Source organism: Catharus ustulatus, chromosome 5, assembly GCF_009819885.2.
Source record: "Catharus ustulatus isolate bCatUst1 chromosome 5, bCatUst1.pri.v2, whole genome shotgun sequence".
NCBI classification, from domain to species: domain Eukaryota; kingdom Metazoa; phylum Chordata; class Aves; order Passeriformes; family Turdidae; genus Catharus; species Catharus ustulatus.
In genome coordinates this window covers 52,667,680-52,687,336 of record NC_046225.1, presented here as the reverse complement: position 1 = coordinate 52,687,336, position 19,657 = coordinate 52,667,680, and the positions used below count along the sequence as shown (strand labels likewise).

The following is a 19,657-nucleotide window of genomic DNA, read 5'->3' as shown; positions in this document are numbered from 1 at the left end:
GGGAGGAGAGGGCACGGGAGGGGACGGCAGAGGGTGCGGGGGCCTTCCTTGCGATTTTTTTTTTTTCTCCGCCCCCTCTCAGCCGCGCCCCCTTCCCGGACCGCGAGAGGTGAGAAGGGCGGTGGGGGCTCAGCAGCGAGGGGAGGGGGCCGCGGCTGCCGGGAGGGGGAGGAGAAAGCGAGAAGGAGGAGGAGGAGAGCAAGGGCCGGCGCCTGCGAGGGGTGGGGGCGGGCTTGCCCTCACCGCCAGCGGGTTCTCTCCTGCCGGCCGGCCGTGGAGAGGGGCTGCGGCCACCTCCCGGGAGGGTCGGTGCCCGGTGCCCGGTCCTCAGTGCCCGGTGCCCGGCCTGAGCGGGGCCCGGCGGGAGCCCCGGCGCTCGGCGGGGCAGTGCCGGTGCCCGCCCAGAGCGGGGTGGGGCGGGGGCGGCGGGCCGGGACACGGCGCGGGTCCGGTCCCGCCGAGACGGGCAGACCCGGGGCCGCCTCGGTTCAAAGCGGTCAGAGCGGAGACCTGGTAGGAGTGCACCGACACAGCTCTCGGGGACTTAACCCTGCGTCTCTTAACCTTCACATCACAGTATGAAATAGTGGAAAACAGTTTTTTTAAAAAATTTGAGACTGGTCGAACAGATTAGAGCAGTGACTGACTGCCAACTCACTACATGGGGAACGGCGTTATTACACGGGGAACAAAAAGACGTATAAGTGTTGAACATCAAAAAGCTGCAGATTATATAAATTACTGGTTTATGTTTTTCCTTAAAGCGTTTTTGTGGTTTAGGGCTTTGAGCTCGGGCTGGTTGAGCTTCGCGAGCAGCGGGGCAGCCTGAATGAAGCCCAGAAGCCCGAGGCTCGTGGTCGGCTGTTCGGGCAGTAATGTCAGAACAGCAAGAAGGGAAGGCTTGGCTTTGTTCCTTTCTTTTACTTAAAAGTTGATTATGAAATTACATGAGCTAAACTCCAAATACAATAATCTTTTGAAGAAAAAAATTATTGCTCAGGTCTTCTACGAGCATGAACAGGAATAAAAATTTGAACTCATGGTAACGTTGGTGTAACTCTTCTGTCTAGACAAACTCTCTGTGTTGGGTGGGTGGATCCTTTTTAAAAACAGATCACACTATGTATTTTAATGAGCAATTAATCAATTTTGCCAGAAATAATCTGATAATTTCTCATAAAGGTCTTTTTGCCTGGGAATTCCCAGGGGCATATGTGGATTAATTAAAAAATAAAAAATATTTTTAAAAAATTTTAAAAAAAGACACCTTGTTCCTGAACTTCATAGATGCATTCCTGATAGGGCAGGTTTATGTTTTTCCCATTTTCTGCTGGCTGAACAGTGCTAGGGAGCATAAAGCAGGATAAAACCAAGATAATAATCATAAATAATAACCCTAATCTGAGTCAGATAGTGTTTCCTCTGCCATATGTCAACTTCATTGAACCATCCATCTCTCAGTCATGTCCTTTGCATGGGCAGGTCCACTACCAAAGGCAGCATGTTTACATCATGGCAGTAGACTAACACACTGTGTTTTACAGAAATGCAATAACTGCTAATTTAAAATAGAAAAGAGTGTGAGTGAAGGTGAAGAAAATCTTCCATTAGACCGTTATGGTCAAACAGTAATTGCAAGCTGTTGGTAGCAGTAACAGTTCATTTTGGGGGACTTGTTCCAACTCTCTGGACTTTTGTATTACCTGTGCTTTTAAAAAGATTATTGTTTGCTTATGTTTATTGCTTGTGGTTTTGTTGATATAATTCAATGCTTCATTATATGGTAAAGAAGATTACCTAATCAGACATAACATGACCCATAGCGAAAGTTTCTACAGCTCTTAAGAAATTACAGTATGATTTTACATTTCTCTTACAAAATTCTTACCGTTTCCTCTTTCCATAGCAATTAAATTGCTTTTCCTTATAGCAAACTTACCAAGTAGAAAAATGCAGAAGTTACAAATCTGGCTATCTACTGCTGGCTTTTTGTCATAAGAACAGAATCTTTCATTCAAAGTTACCAGCCAAGGCAGTGCTGACCATAGACACGTGTATTATTTGGCTGTGTGGCCTTAAAAAACAGTCATGTGGAAGAGATGAGGTTATGTGCTCCACATGCAAGAATGAGGTGGTATTACCCTTCAGAGACCTACATGGTTCTTGAAGCTAGTAAGAAAGATCAGACCATGAGAAGTTACATGTTAGGCATCACTTTATGCATGCAGGTATCATGGCTACTTTCTTTCACTTCGAAGTGTCTTGTAATTTGTTTGGTGCCAAGCCAAAAGGACGCACATACACTTTCAGCAGGCTAGATTTTTTGAATAGAGTCTAACTTTGGTAAGAAAATTTTTAGTGGCCTGTAAATAGGTAAAGGTTGAGAACCACTGTGGCAGTAAGTGTGCATTTTTATAGAGCTGCTCCATTTATGGGAGCATGTTTAGTGGTGGTACTTGGCTTTATTCACCAATGTAGTCAGTGTTATTCTTTGGCACTGGTGTTCTGCTTAAGTGCTTCATGTGGCACATCAGTTCTTCACTGCTTTTCCCTTCAGGGAAGGGAGTCTAAGATAAAGGTGACAGTGGACTAAGGTTATTAATTTTTTCCAAGAGGTACTGTCTTTGTAAATCAGTGTTTCTTGAGAGTCTACATATTCACATTTCGTATTAATTTCCCCTCTTTTTTGCAAGTCTTTGTTGATGGGTATGTAACTTGAAGTTGTGGAAGGAACTGAGGTGACAGTTGTGCAGTGACGCACTTTTAGAACTTTCTATTAGTAAGTGTAAGAATGACAAAACAAATTGAAAGAAGTTCTATCTGAACAGAATAGGGAATCTGCTTTTGCAGTTATTCCTTTTTTTTTTTCTCCTCTCCAGTGGGTGGTTCTTACTTGTTTGTACTGTTGTTTTTCTGCCTCTAGATTTTTTTCTGCTACCTCAGTTTTTTTGGAAAGAGGAAGACAAATGGAACTACATGATTCATTGAACAACTAGAGATGATTCTGGTTTTATAGGTAAGTATTGTATTTACTCAGTTCTAACAGTAAGGTATGCTACAAGGAATGTGATTTTAGCCCACAAGGTTGCACAGTCTTCCTTACACCTGGAAATTCATCTTTTTCTTTTGTGCTATATAGCACATTGTAAGGGCTTCTTTCTGGCAAGTGTGCATAAGCAGGAATGACTTTGCTATTGTGGGCTTCACATTCTAGTGTTTGGACGTTTTTATGTGATTTCAACACTTGTGCTCTTTATCAAAGCAGGCTTTATAGAGGACTGTCAGCATTACTGTAAAGTTCAATTTTGGTCTTTTCAAAATGCATGAGAAGCTTTTGAATCTTTTAATCATTATAGGAAAAACAGGAAAATTGATACTGAGTCTGTTAGAGAAAATACTGCTTTATAGAAATTCTTATGAATAAAGGCCCACCAAATGCACAATCAAATCTCATCACTTAATACTGACTGGATTTTGCTTTATTTCATTTTTTAGCAGGAAAGTATTAAGACTGTTCTAAGCGAAAGTAATTTTCAAAGGGAGTAGCTTTGACATTTGCACAAAGGAAAAGGATAAAAGAATGCTGAAAGCATGAGTACATGCAAGAATCTAGCTTTATCTGAACTCCCTATAAAGTTAAATAGTACTGAAAAATAAGTGCTGAGGGTGACAAAAGCAATCCAATTAATTTAGAAATACTAGGTTTTACTAAAGTGAAAAAATCTGCTTTCTTGACTGTGAGATCTCTCTGCCTTGGGAATGTTGATCAGTTTCTTTAGAATTTACTCATGTGATACAAATGCAGAAGCAAGATGGTCTTTCTCCCTGGTCATGTCATGATCAGTCACATTGTCTCCCTCAGTCAGTCCATATCCTTGTTGGTATCTTCCACCATATATGATACCAACACTTTCTTGAGCTTTCAGAATTATTAGAACTGCTAAGGTTCCTCAGAAATTACTTTGTGAACAGGCTTTGTGTTTTCACTACTTTGCAGTAGTTCAAAATTTGGCAGTTCCACCTACCAAAATAGCCAGCCTCATCCAGGCTGTCAGAATTCATGCAGAATTGACCTGCCCCCTTTCTACAGTTGTCATGAAAGTTGAAAGGGATTTGAAACAAATGCCAAAATGTATTACAAAGAGAAGGAACTGAAAAGGTCGATCACTATGGGATATAGCTTTATTCCCATCTTACTGCAAAGTAGAATGACTAATTATTGAGCAGGGCTGCTGATTTTTTATTGTATCTTATGGAATTTGCTGGCATTTTCCCAGAGGACAAATTTCTGTTAAGTTAATTATTGATTTCAGTCTGTTCAGAGGAATACTTTGCCAATTAATCACCTCTTCGAGTAGTTGTAAGTGCAACTGACGGTAAAAATCCTGATGTCTTCCATGACAACGGGATATACCTCAAAGAAAAATTTTTGAGTGGTCACTTGGATTCTTCCAAGAGCATCCATCAGATTTTCAGAGTAAATGGGAGACTGTTCACAAAATTGTACAGGATGTTTTTGTAAAACAGTGAAATTTAAGGTAGAGTGAGTGCTGGCTTAATTTCTTGGAAAATGTGTGTGGATAGGCTTGTCTCACTGCCTTAGCTCATGCTTTTGTCAAATAGCAAATATGCCTTGTCTTGACTCTGTTGAAAAGAACTTAATGAAGGACAATGATGATATGATCTGTCTAGAACAGATTTGAGTTGATTTGGGTGGAAATAGTATCATTCATTACAAATAAAAAAGTTCACACCATTCTGTGACTTACTGTAGCCTTGATCTCAGAACCAATAGAACTTGTCAAAATGAGGCTGAAGTATGCCCTTAAAACAGATTAAATATTCACAGCCCTGGCTGTGTCATATGATAATATTTGTGGTATAGAGTAAGACAAGACTTGAGTCCATAGGGGTTTACTAATCTGAACTGTAAAGACTACAAATAGTCATATGGCAGAATTAGCAAATTAGTTAAAAGTTTACAAGTAGTGTGCATGTGGTGAGGAGATGTAGGAGAAGATAGTGAGATTTTTATCAGTGGTTTTGATGGTTGGATTGTTTGCAAGCAAGTTCTTACTTGTTAGCAGAGTAATGTTTATGTTGATTTTTGAACGAATAACCTATCAGCCTGACAGTTGCTGTGAAGATGCTGTGAATATGTTGATTATTCATAAGATCCATGTGCATTTGTAGGGTAGATAGATAAAATGTATTCTAATATTCTAAAAGAAATACTTTTGAATATTAAATGATCACTTCATCCTTGCCAAAGATGAAATCAAAGTTTAAATCTTGCTCTTTTACGTGAAGTGTGGGAAATTGTATTTTTGAATGCAAATGCAATCACAAGCTTTTGCATTCAAACTATAGTGAGTGCATTAAGGAGGTGGGGCATTTCGTAATGTTATCATGACTTGGTATGGCTTGGCAAGATCTTCGCCAAGCACCATAGCATTTTAAACTTGAAAGTATTTTTCAAGGGAAGAAAAGTAATTAACTATAATTAGTCTATGAGTTTATAAACATGTGGGTAGATCAAGTGATAAGTAATGTAACTTCACTTATTACCTCCTCTCACTTCCTGATAGTTTTTGGAAAACAAGTACAAACCTAAGTTGCCCCTCTGCATAAGATATTGTCTGATGGTTCAACTCAAGAACAATTGTACTTAAACCAGATTAAGTGATAGTTTCAGTGAATATTCGAACATTATTGTTGTTTGAAAACTTAGCTTATAAGCTCAGTGAATAAAAAATAATTTTTACAAATACTGAAAGCTAAGTAAAGAATTTTTAGAACTTTGAACTAATGAAGAAGAGTGATGGACAAATGATTGCAGACCATCTAAATCTGAGTTTTACATGCAATAATACAACACTTAGTTTTGTATCTCTTAAGAAATGGCTAGAGTTGATATGAGAGAATGGAAAAAACACATGCTAAACAAATAATTAATGTTTTTTTATCAATTATGCTTTCTCCTTCTGACAGTTTAGCAATCAGGATTCAAGATTTTTCCCTTTTTTGAGAATATTACTTCAGTAATGGACCTCATGCCCCTGGGAGTGCCAACGGTATCCTGTGTTCTTCCTGGCACTTTATTTATATTGCTGGTGTCTAGTCCTTGCTCTCTGTGTAGAACAGGAAACATTTAGTGGTTCCTTTAAAACCAGCGGTAAGGCAATTAAGATGGGATCACCATGCTGTTTAGGATAGCTGAACAGTTAGCTCTGCAAGTACAGTAATTTCACGACTATAAGGTGCACCCTTTTGACTAAAATTTTGGTCCAAACCTGGAAGTGTGCCTTATAGTCCGGTGTGCCTAGTATAATGTACAAAGTTGCGACATTTGCCAACCTGGAAGAGTGAGCTGTGAGCCGAGCCAGGACCCACGGGAGCCGTGGCCGCCTGGCGGGAGCCGAGACCCGCCGGGAGCTGCAGTCATGGGCACAAGCTGGGATGTGCCAGGAGGGAACCAGGACCCACCGGGAGACAGCCGGCAGAGAGCCGGGACACAGCCGGGACACAGCTGGGAGCTGCAGCCAGGGGAAGGGACCCGGACTGCCCGTGGTTCGGGACTGCCGTGGTTCGGGGCTGCTCGCCCGCAGCTGGCATCTGGTGTGGTCATCCTTCTCAGCATGTCCTCTGGTATTGTTCTGTCTCTGTAGTCTCCTGGGAACTGCTCTTCGTTTACTCAACAGGAAGACGTGCTAACGAGTATTGCGCTCCGCATCTGTAAGCACTTAATTAGCAGGATTAGGTAACAAAGGACATTCCATTCTCTAGATCTCCACGTCCAAACAATCCTGGGGGGAAGCCGGGACCCGCGTTTCTGACCACGATAAACCAATCAGAGAAAAGCTTCTTGCCTACCCGTGGGTGAAGGCATTACTGAGGGTGGTTGTTAATGGCGAGAGTGAGTTCAACATGGACCACACCAGATCCCAGCCGCCAGCGAGCAGTCCCGAACCACGGCAGTCCTGAACCGCGGGCAGTCTGGGTCCCTCCCCTCAGCTGCAGCTCCCAGCTCTCTGCCGGCTCTCTGCCAGCTGTGTCCCGGCTCTCTGCTGACTCTCTCCCGGCTCTCTCCCAGCTCCCGCAGGCAGTCCCCAGCCGCCCCAAACCGCGGGCAGTCCCGGGCCATGCCAGCCGGCGTCAGCGGCGTGCAGGAGTGCTGGGGCCTGCCTGCGCATGGGGAGGGCGCCTGGGGCTGTGTTTAAAGGCTACACCAATCTGTTAAAAAGTTTCCAATTTGAGCACATGCCAGTAAACCCACAATGGCGCGATTCCATTACTAATTTGTTACTTCGTTGCACGCGGCACGGATCCTCGTTGCAAAAAAAAAATGCACCTTATAGTCCGGTGCGCCTTATATAATGTACAAAGTTGCGAAATTTGCCGACTCCTGGAAGTGTGCCTTATAATCTGGTGCGCCTTATAGTCGTGAAATTACTGTACTTAAAGCTTTAATAAGTGGTCAGATTTCTACCATTGTTGCCTCTATCCATAAGCTCATTTCAGTTTTACACAACCATGGGAGGATAGGAGCTCAGAGCTGTGTTTGAGCAATCAGTCATCTTTTGTGTTGATTTCTGTTCTGCTTTGTTGATGAATGATTGGGCTTAGGCGTTATGTAGCCTCCCTGGCTAGGGCAGTTGTGCATATTCAGAAGTAAAAGATAGGCAGCTTTTGAGTCTTTAAGCTCCCCAGGCAAGTTTGGTTTATGTCTTGTGGTTTAGTCAGTTCTTCCCTAATAACCTTTCTGTCTACTTGCCAATTTCAGTGAAACTCTGACAGAAGAAGCCCTTATTGGGTTTAAATTCCTGAAAGGTTTTGAAAATACAGGTAGGTAGGAAAGGCCAAATAAGTAATACTGTTTGACCTGCCAACTGATGAGCCTCTCTGTTCTCAATCTGAATATGACAAAGAATTTGCTAGTCCTGCCTGTTCTGGTACTTGGTTGGGAGGGATATGAGAACATGTGGGATAAGGGGAACTACGTGAGGTGAAACATGCAGAACTGTTGTTATTGTCAGAAGAGCTTGTAAAATAAATCTTAGTGGGGAATCTGAGGTTACTTTCACATGAAACTGTGGAGACAGAATAAAGAACCTAAGAAACCAGTTTTCTGACTGTGGTTAGGAATACACGGTGACTTGATGTATAGCTTAACCTATTCAATAGTATCCAACTATAGAAATAAAAAATATTTTTCCTTATGTGCCTCAGATAAATACTGTTTTAAGCAACATTGATCCAGGCAGTGGACTAGTTTTGTTTTAGAGTGATGAGAGTAGTTAAATATGCTGTGATTTGTTCTGCTTTCTTTCCCCTGATCATATTTCCTTGAGCCAAATCACTAGTAAAATCAATGGAAGCCTTTAGTTAACATCTCCAATTTAATCATCTTGCTTTTAGAACTTTGTGAAGCTTATTTTAACATGAAAAATCTATCATCAAGTTACAATGCTTGTAATAAAAGCATGTATTATAAGACATTGTATTCTCTTCTCAAGTAGGGTCACCAAGAGCAAGTTGCCCAGGACCATGTCGAGACAGCTTTTGAATACCTCTAAGGACGTAGATCCCACAACCTTTCTGGGTAACCTGTAGTCAGTCATCCTCACAGTGAAAAGGTTTTTCCTCATATTTAGATGTTGTGTTTTAGTTGTTGCCTTTTGATTCTTGAACTGTCTTGGACACCCCTGAAAGAGCCTTGGCTCCGTTTTCTTTGAACCTTCCTTTCAGATATTTATACCCATTGATGAAACTCCCTTGAGTCTTCTCTGGGCTAAACAGTCCCAGCTCTCTCAGACTTTCATCAGACAGAAAAGCTCCAGGCCCTTCTTCATTTTAATGGACCTTCTCTGCACTCTCTCTCCAGTATGACCATATCTCACACTGCTGAGTAGAGGGGCAGGATCACTACCTTCACTTACTGGCAGCACTCCTAATGCAGGCCATTAGCCTTCTTTGCTGCAAGGGCACACTACTGTTCATGTGCCACTTAGTGACCAGCAGGTCTTTTATGCAAGTTGCTTTCCTGCTGTGGCCCACAGTGTGGGGTTGTTCCTTCCAAAGTGCAAGTGGGTTTTACAGTTCCCTTTGTTGAACTTCATCAGGTTCTGAGGGCTGATACTGCTATTAAAGACAGAGGGCATTCAATACCTCAACCTTTTCTATGTCCCATGTCACCAGGGCCCTGTCCCCTTCAGCAGCAGGCCCATGTACAGAAGATATTCCCTAGACATTCTTTTGTTATCTGTGTACCTACACAAGTCCTTCATGTTACCTTTGATACCTCATCTGAGATTCAACTGCAGGTGGACAACTGGTATTGAAAGGACTTTTATGAGAAGTTTCTGTTTGACATCTATGATGTTATGCACAATTGGGTTCTAAAAATGTTGGAAGTCCAACATTGATTCTTAAACTAGAAGTTGTTTTTCATATTTATTTGATGTTGAGACATTATGAGATTCTCATAAATATTAATCTTGATACTTATAATTTTTGTTTTGATTTTTATAAAGCTAGTGTGGTGATTGTTGGTATTATACTTTGTTCAGTGTATTGCCTTTCTGTGAACCCTGTTTTCTGCAGCACTACTTTTGAGCTGCAATGATCAATTGCACACAAGGAATTCCACATGAGATCATACCACTTGTTTTAGAAATATGTAATAAGGTATGATGATATCCTCATATATTATCTCTTATACAACTTAAAGTTTCAGTTGGAGGGTGGGCTTCACTAAAGCTGCTAATTAAACAGAAGTCCTCACTGAGAGAGAAAGAAGTCTCTTGAGGTGTTTTTTGTGTTAAATAATTAATTTAGAATACTTAAGTCCATGTCTTGAAATGCTTTGCTTCAGTAGCTGTGGCATTGCATAGCTTGGCATTTAAATACAGTGTAAACTTTTTGCCCACAGACCTCTATGTATTTTTCTTAGAAGTTTGTGTAGTCTGGCATGGAGTACTATGTTGCATTACCTAATCACTTGCAAATCTGCTTCTTCACTGTTTTTTTAATGTGTCGTAACCTGGTGGATTTTTATATGGTGCTTAATGTAGAACGGTGAATGCTTGTCATATTTTACCAAGTAAACATCCACTGTGCTGTTGACCATGTTGGTAGTGTTATCATTTACCCATTTTTCTGTGGATATTTGAGGAAATCTGAATACTTCATGGTGAAATAACACTACTTCTGTTGGAAAAATGTTAAAATATTGTCTCTATTTTGCCCAGCAGATCTGCCTATGGAAGGAAACTATCTCCTTGTTTTATTTTTTTGTTTGCCTCAATGTTTCAATCTGTCCTTTATGGTCTTTTGTAACTTTATTGAGCAATACCTTCCTAAACTGGTTCTAATGAATGGCATTATTTTCAGGAGGGCATCTTCAAAAGTCTGCAGTGGTGTTTTTCTACCACTCTTTCTTAACAGTGACATTTCTAAAGGAGATGATTTGTGCTGGAATATTACCATTTCTAAATTGATGTCTATCTTGTTTCCATGAAAATTGGTGCTACCAGTATTCCTGGAGGGGATGAACTGGGAATCTTTTGCTTGTTTTCATTTTGTGTGTTGCTACTTGACCCTTTTAGTACAGAAAAGTGGTTCTGTGTTTTAAAGGACTGGCCCTTCACAGCATTGTCCATTTTGTATTACAAGTAAGTTTTAACTTAAAAACAACATCTGACCTGATGGATTGGAGTGCTCGTTTTTTGAGAGTGAATAAGCTTTCTGTGCTGTTTACTTAAGAATAGATCTACACTATGGCTTTACTTGTAGATGGTGCAGTCCCTGATGATGCTTCATTATTAATTGAATGAAGCAATATTAATGTTTTCATCTTAAAGAAATACAAATGTCTTGAATCTCGACTTCTGTTGTATGTGAACCAGTATGATATTTGAGCTTGGGTCTAACAGAGTAATGTTGTATTACATGTGGAAATCTCTCTTGTTCCCCATCCCACCCTTAGCTGAATAAAATAAAGAGCAAATCAGGCTGTTGTTCTGTACAGGTCTTTTCGTGTTCTTGTTAAGCTGACCACTCCCTTGTGTTTCAAGGGAAATGTACAATTCAAAATGGCAGAAAGTTGTAATGAAGTACCAGTAATTTGGCTACAACTCATTTCTGCCAGTCAGAGCAATGAATTTAAGTACATAAAGTCAGTAGCTGTAGGATGCTTTCCTCTCTTTCTCCTGAATGAACTGTGCCATAGCTGCTGATGCAAGGCACTTTTCACATAACTGTGAACCAGAAGTGTTTGCATCTATATAAAACTTTGGGATAGGAAGTGTTTATTGTTTCATAGAATCATAAAGCATTAATGTAGCAATCTTCCTGAAATCTTTGTGGAGCTATTTCTGTAACTTTGGATCTGGAACAGGAATGGGGAAGAAAAAAGAAAGTAAATATTTAACACTTCTTCTAACATAAGTATAGTTATAAGCAGAATTGCAGTTTGAAGTTTTCTAGCAGTTTTCTTTGAGCACTTGTTTTAAGGCCTCAAATTAATATTTTAAAGTTTGGAAATCCCGTTTTAAAAGATATTAAATTTGGAATGCCTTTTAATGCAGTAATTATGTATTTGATTAATTGATGAGCATCTTATGGTCAGTGAACCTTTCTTATGTTTTCAAATACATGTCTAGGATGACTAAACATTGACAATACTACTTTTTCACATCTTAGTGAGTATAGTTGTGTCTAAAACTTATCTTTTTATATTTAATGCTTTTGTTAAGCAGTATTTTTTCTAAAAACAACTCTTGCAGTCACAACAGAAACTCTATGTAATTATTTGGACATTTATATTCTTAATTGGCACTTTAAAAAGATCATTAATATCTTCTCAGGACTATCTGAGCTTTTGTGGTCCATTTTAAAATTCGTTTGGCACACTGAATACGTTGAAGATTTTATATCTGAATTCCCTTGAAGTTGAGTGGTGAAAGGTTTTGGAGCCAAATTATAGCAGTGACATAAAAAATGTTACTATGAAAAGTAGTGTTGAAATGTAAATCTTAAAAGTACCTCCAAAAAGTATTCCATATACATGTTTGTTTATTTGAAAACTTGACTAATTTCCTTTGGCAAGAAAAAGGAAAAATCACAATAAACAAAAGCACTAGGCTCTTGTATATAATATCAGAGAATATCAGTGTAGTAAATTTTTTGGTTAGTAAAAAGAAAAGGTTTTTATCTCTATGCAGATAAACTGTCTGAAGAATTTTAAAAGGGCAGTTTCTAAAGCTGTCGTGCTATCTTCTTGGTGTTACCTATTTACACAGTTGCAGATTTAATATACAGCATTTATTTAGATGTTGCTTTTTGTTCACAAGCCAGAATCTGGGAAACTGTCCCCCACTGCTAGCTGCAGGGATTTATAGCTTTGTGAAGCTCTTTATGTGAGAGAATGCTGTGCTTAAATGTTCAGGTGTTCCACTTGACAGAATATCAATCTGTTCAATTAAAAATCAGAGTTCTCAAAATTGTTTTCAGTGTTAGGTTACACAACCTCATTAATATGAACAGAACTATGTTCTCAAAGGTGACAGTGTACTTATATTTGAAATGTTATTTTGATTCACCACAAAATAGAAACTGCAACAGTGCCCCAGGTCAGAAGAAATGGATATAAGCACTTTTGTTTTCTCAATAAATGCAAACTTTTGCCTTAGTAGATGAAAAATATTTCAGAATCCTTACCAAGTCTCTGTATAATGTGTTTGACTATGATGGGTTTTAGCAGTTTTCTCAGAAATGTGTTAGTACCTTAGAAGGATGTTTGATGGGAGGCCATAGAGGGGGGGCATTTGGCTTTGTGAGTGCCAATCACCAAATGAGATGTCAGTGATGAAGTCTGGGTGATCCTAGTCAGTGGAAGTCCTAACAGTCCATTGTTTGACATCTCCTCAAAAGTCTGTTAACTCTTGGCTGGGGATCTGATAAAATGTATGACATTATTCATAGTAACAAAGATTGTCCAGAAGAAGAGACCCTCATTTATTTCTGAGGAATACTGTCAATTTAAATTGAAGAATTAACTGGCACTTGTCTTATCTTGTCATCTATAATACAAATGATCCTATGAAACAGCGAAATATTTTAGATATTTATGCAGTCATTCTTAGAGCTGTAATTTTGAGACAGTGTAGAGGAGCAAGAGTTTCTTTAATCTAGAAAAATAAAAGAGAATAGAAAACAGTTTTGTGGTTTGGTCTGTTAAAACCACAGCACATTTTGTTTTGTAATCTCTGTTTGAGCCCATAGCTTCACAGCCAAAGAAAAGCAGTAATTGGGCTGGTCTTGCCAGTAAATCAATGAAAAGTGCTGAAAAAGCACTAGAATCGCAAATCTGCCACTGTCTTAGTAGACTTGTACTGGGACAGCTTGAATTTTAAATGAGTCTGTTATACAAGAATGAGAATCCAGGTCACTCCTTATATATGATGGATTTACCGTACCAGCAGAAATAAAGGTATTTAAAGCTTACTTTTTATAGTTAAATGGATAATTAAAATATTGCTGGTTTGATGAACATTAACAAATACACCAGTTGCTTGTTCTATTTCTTCACCCTCAATGAATACCAATGCAAAACAGAAAGAGAGGATAAATAAAAAGATGCCATTTTGTTTTTACTTCTTAAGCCTTACTCCAGTTTCACTCAACTTGCAGTTACACATATGATGGTATTTGAACACTACAGTTAAGCATTTAATAATTAGCTGTATATGTACAAGATGAGTGGGGTCTGCATGTCATATCATTTTGGTTAAGCATCCATACAGTTATCATGCTAATATATTAAATATATATTATATTCTTTCTTAAAATATTTCCTTGTCTTTCAGTGTTAAAATTAAATCCCCAGGAAAGATGGTAAGAGCTTTATAGATTTACCTCCTTAATCATCCTGCATCCAACACATCTTCTGCTGTTTTGTGGATATGCTGCAAAGGTCTCAGTGTTTGGCTTCTGGTAGGCCAGGATGCCAGCAGGATACACACTCTGAAATGCATTTTTTTTTTGTAACAGCTGGAATGCAGTTCCTGTAGAAATGAGCTTTTGCTAGCATTTGTGAGAAGCACTTAGATAAACAACTGTGCTCTGAGCAATGATGGGTGAGCTTTCCAGGTTACAGCTAGCACTTTCAGCATTGTGTTTCCTCAGAAAATAGCATGATATTCTCCTGGCACTGAGTTTGAAACAGTGTTTGGGTTTGGGGTGGTAAAATTTGGCATTGTTTAAGTTTTCGTGTGGACTCTGCATATAGCCTGTTTTAAAGAATAATGCGGGTATCCTAATTACAAGATTCCATATTTTGGAGTTCATCATGTTCATCTGAGAGAGATGGCTTTCACTTTTGATGAAAACTGTAGGGTAGTACAGAAACCCTTCTTGTAAATTTGTCGCATGTGTATCCTGGACAGTTAGACAGACTGAGTCGTAAAGTCTGAAAACACAGACCCGTGTATCAAGGACTGATAAAATCCAGTGCCTCTTTATTGTTCTAAAATTGTTCTTACTATTTACATGAGACTGAAATTAACTTCAGCATTTTATACCTAACTAGCTTCCTATGTCAGAGAGGACATAGGCTGGTTTTCATGGGAGCTGTAAATTGGTCATCATGTATTTTGTGCTTTAGGCTTTCTGTTTCTTATTTGAGTAAAAACTTTTGCTGGATATTTTAAGATGTTATGTAAATTACCAATCCTAGAGGGAGTTCTGTCTCAAAAGCATGCATCTCTCTTTTTCACTGTTTCCATCACAGTACTTCTAATGTGATGTGGAACAGCTGATAGTATATGATTAGAAAGAAGCTTTTTGAGCAGTCATCTTATGTTGTTTATTTTGCAGGGGTTTGTCTGGTGTCTTGCAGTGACCGATTGGCTTTTTGTTGCTTTCTGTTTTAGTGATGTATAAATGAATGGAAATCATTAGCTCATTTCAGATAGAAATTTTCAGTTACTGCAGACCTAGATTTTAGTCAAAGCGCATCAAGATGAAAGGCTCTATGGCCTCCACTACTAGTCCCTTGAGCCTTCCGAGGCTGTTCTTGTTCTTTTTAAGTTAGTTCATGTCCTGTAATGGGAAAAAAGAATTATTTACAGTTCAGTTTCTCCCCAGCATAATCAGTTATCTTTGGGTTGGTTTTAATTCTTCTCTGTAAATTTATTTTTTAGCAGTGTAGAAGGAATTAAATTTGAGTTTTGCAGTTTTTCCTCCTCTGTAGTAGCAAGAGTTAACAGAATGAGAAACAGATTGTAAGATGCAGTATAAGAATTGTGTTTGCTGTCATTTGTGGTTTAAGAAAAGGGGGTGGTATTTAGCTCTTGAAAGGCCTTTAATGAATATTGTTTAGTGTTTTTGAAACCTAATGGTCAGAGGCAGCAACAGAAACAGCCTCAGTGCCTTTAGGGTGAAGTGATTAGCATTTTTTCTGATGGAGGTGATTGTTTCACCTCCTCTTTTATGTCAGTGTTTTTCACTGTCTGTTGCCTTTTGTTTATATTCAAAGGGCATACCGTTAAAGAAGCCTTTTTTGTGTGATTGCAATGCTTTTTCCCCTCCTTCTGTAGAAAATCTGCTTGCCACAGACAGGCAGAGCATGTGTTTCTCTTGTCTTGGTTGGGTGCACAAATCTTCTTTTATGTGCGCTGCTTCTTACCCTGTTGCCTAGACGATCGCTGGCTTTCACTAAGAATGTCTGGTTCTCGTAAAGAGTTTGACGTGAAGCAGATTTTGAAAATCAGATGGAGGTGGTTTGGTCATCAGGCATCAGCCCCTAACTCCGCAATTGAAAACCATCAGGGAGACTTCTGGAATGGAGGACAAAATGTAACAACTGATGGCACAAAGTTTTTAGATTCGGGTAACTTACCTTTAACATCAGTTGGTTACAGAAGGTCCAGCCAACAGGATTTTCAGAATTCACCTCTTTGGCCAATGGCATCCACCTCAGAAATCCCTACATTTGAATTCTCAGCAGAAGACTGTGGAGGTGCACGTTGGCTTGACAGACAAGAAACAGATGATAGAGCAAGTGAAGAAGGAAATGAATCGGACAGCAGCTCGTGCAGGTTAATTATTACTTTCTTATTGTGAGAAATGTGTTTTCATTTAATGTTTGTAGTTAGCATGCATATGTAGGCTAGCCTTTGTTCTGAACTAAAATGTTTCAGAAACCTAGCAGTTATTGTGCATCAGAAACAGAATATTAGTTATAATCAGGTTCTATGTGTTTACTAGGACCTTTTTAAAAGGCAGTCAGTGGGGCATAAACAAACCGCAAACATGGATGTGCTTGTGTTTTAAACAGTGTACTAGTACATGCTGGTATGAGCAAGGTACTGTCCATTACATGGTAATGTTACAGAATGCTTTCTACAATATTTTTAAGTGATACTGGTTGTTTAATTATGTCAGTTAGGAGATGATTATGAAAATGTAAGTTCTTCTGATTCTGACCTCATGTTTCCGTGTATGTCTATGGAAGATGGAGAATGAACTGTAAAAAATACTTCCACTATAAATTAAAGAAAAAAATTACATCTATTGAAAGTCAATCAATTTGTACTTTAAAGTGATTGCAGCAACCATTTGTTTTTATTAAGCTCTGCATCTGGCATAAAAAGAAAAAATGTTTCTATTACATCTATAAAGATGTTTTAGTATTCTTTTCTTACACGTCGTTACTAAAGATGGAACTGTAAAACTTGTTCTTGAATGAAAATTGTTTACCAGTTGCTGTGAATTAGGCAAGTTAATAACCTGTCTTGTAAAATATCAGTTAAATTAATTTATTTCATTTACTGCATAAGTCAGTCATTCTTCTCTAGAAGTATTTTTCCTGTTTTGTAGTTCATGTAGTGCGTAATAGCTTACCATTTCAGAAAATTTTATGTTTGCTTTCTTGCTTTTAAGATGGCTTTGCACTGATGTGACATTTCAGAAAGTGTGGTTACCTAAAAGGGTCCCCTGTTTAATAAGGGCTATTAAGGACAGATCAATCTACTTATAGCAGCTTAGTGGTTTTCATTCCTTAGGAGAAGAATCAATTTAGCGGAAAGGCAAAGTAATCCGTAATATAAAAACTGATTATTGTGTATATGACCTTTAAAGATTCAAAGAAAGGAAGAAGAGAAAAATTGCTTAGAAGTGAACATAGTGTATTTGCTTTTATCACCACATGTCAAAATACTAGAATTACTGGGAAAGGAAATCCTACATACTGCTGCATCATAACAGTCTCACTGTGCTGCAACAACTATGTAGCTGCAAGTAACATACCTCTGAAGAGATCCCATTTTAAATGACATTCAGATGTGCATTTTTAAATAGCTATATAATTGGATATGATACAGGTATAACATCACCTTCTATTTCGGCAACGTATATTTGTGATGGGAAAGTTTTACTTGCAGCCTAACCCCAGGTATGATATTCTCTTCATAGCAAGGCAATCACTGTAGGGGGAAAAAAAAGTAATTTTAAACTATAAACGTGTAGATTTAAAATGTTACAAAATTTGGTCTGAATTATAAGAGAATTATGGCAAAACTAATTTGTTACTTTGTAGAATTGGAGAACTGCATATATTTATTTAGGAGTTTTTAAAAAGTCTTGGTTTATTGGGGTTTTTTTTGGTTTTTTGCAGACAGTTGTATACTAGAGAAAATGCATGAAGGATTTGAACTTAGTAAATTAAAAGTATCTTTTAAATTATGTGCTTAATCATGTATAGCATGTAGAGGGTTTTGTATCTCTGTTACTGCCTTCTAATTCATGCTAATGTTTACTTATATACTTTAAAATAAACAATTTAGGTAAATTTTGAGTTCAGTGTCAGTACAATTTAATATATAACTAATGGCAATGTAGGAACTTGCTTTCTATTGTTATCCCTGTCTTATGGGGAAACTACTTAAACCATGTTTTGTTCAGTTCATTTGTTAAGAATGTATAAGCTCTTGGGCAGACTACATAATTCTGCCTAACACCTGGAGTTTTTCTGATATTAAGAACTTAATTAAATGCTTTTTCTTTGTAGTCTAAAATATGGCTTCTTTTGTGTTGACTTAAGGAAAACAACCCCATACCAACACTTTAATCTATGTAGTTTTTAAAGAACATTTTTTCCCATATGTGAACCCTGTTACCTCCTTTACAAATAAATTGTGTGCATTAAAATGTCCTTTTAAAAAACCTTTTGTAGAAGCTACAGAGTTTCCTTACTTCTGTTGTCCTCTGTAACTTACTGCCCAGTTACAAGCCCTAAAAACAGGAGGTAACAGAAGCAGCTCTACTGCTTTGTTTGTATCAAGTCCTTCCTCTTTGCCTTCTCACAAGTAGAGAAGCATTTAGATCAGATCTTTGTCATTATGATATCATTTAGATCATTATGTGATTTATTTAGAGGAGACCTGCTGTCAAATTAGTTTTATGGTTGCGTCTGAGATGCACACAGATTATTCAGATTCAAGAATCAGAGCTAGTCAACTGAAATACTGTTTACATGATACTCGTATTTGTCATTTGTAACCAGCATTAGCTTGAATGGTTGTTTACTGGGACGGTGAGTTTTGAATTCTTCTGCAGATTTTCATCTCCTAAATTTCCTCTATTGCTGCTGTTTCTTAACTGTGCTGCATCCCTGAGGCAATGATGATCCTTTTAGATTTGTACACTTTTATGAATTCACCAACAGCTGTGCAGACGCTTATATAGAAAGTGTAAGCCTATTAGCACTAGTATGGTTTTTCTTAACTTTTTTTTGTGGTGCTTTAGCTGCAATCTGCAGACCTCAAAGGCATGGTGGTTTTCATAAAGCTGAAAATACCTAGAGCATACCCGTGCAAAATGTTGTATCTGGTTAATTTAATCCAGGCATGCATTAAAATACTGGAATTACTTTACTGTAGATTGAAATAGGGTAATGTATTAAAATATAATATAAAATGGATATTTATATTTGAATATTAAATACAAGCAGGATTCCAGAATTCGTCAGCTGTGTGCTGACCTTGAACAGTTTAGTAAAATGTCTGTAAAGACGAAGTCTGAATGTACTGGGTGGTAGTAGCTCTGCAGTATTGTGCTGTATGATGAGTCTGGGAGTTAGTACGCTGTAACTTCCAATCTAAATCTGCCTCCCCACCCTGAGTTTTCATGCTACAGAATCCTTTTGATATGTCTTTTCTTTCACCTCAGACTCACTGACCCTTCAGGCTGTAAGTTCTTTAAGATTTCTCCCAGGTTGCCATTTCTGTGGCAAATGGAACTAGAAAAAGATTCATTAAACAGTTTGTGGAAGGAGAGGCATTTAAATTTAAATTTTTCATATCCAGTCCCAGGGTAACAGGCACAAATATCTTTTGAAGTGTTATTTTCTTTCATATTCTCTTTATGGACCACTGAACCTTGGTCTTTCTTTCCCTCTCCTGTTCCTTCATTACGGAAAATGGTTTGTAAGTTACCTAGAGGACAGGTATGAGATTGAACATCTTTAGATGAGGGGAAGAACTAGGCTTGACTCTGTTGTGTCCTGAATTTATGCTTTATTGTGGGTACTGAAAAACAGACACCACTGCAATTATTTTTCCATATTGAATGAGAGTGATGACTGAGTTGTGCGTGG

The 19,657-nt window shown here is 38.4% G+C and overlaps 1 protein-coding gene across 5 annotated transcripts in view; it reads left to right on the top strand.

Annotated features, from left to right (window-relative positions):
• KLHL5 (kelch like family member 5) overlaps positions 1 to 19,657 on the top strand; it is a 54,445-nt gene continuing 34,788 nt past the window's right edge. For 2 of the 5 annotated variants that reach the window (XM_033059748.1, XM_033059747.1), the window contains exons 1-2: positions 1 to 109; positions 2,924 to 3,016. Coding sequence is in view for 3 of the 5 variants with exons in the window: in XM_033059749.2 (XP_032915640.1) it covers positions 15,724 to 16,100 (377 nt within the window). In the remaining 2 variants the exon portion in view is untranslated. Of the gene's footprint in view, positions 110 to 2,923; positions 3,017 to 15,606; positions 16,101 to 19,657 lie in introns of those variants that run through there. The other 3 variants (XM_033059749.2, XM_033059746.2, XM_033059745.2) reach the window with 3 other exon arrangements.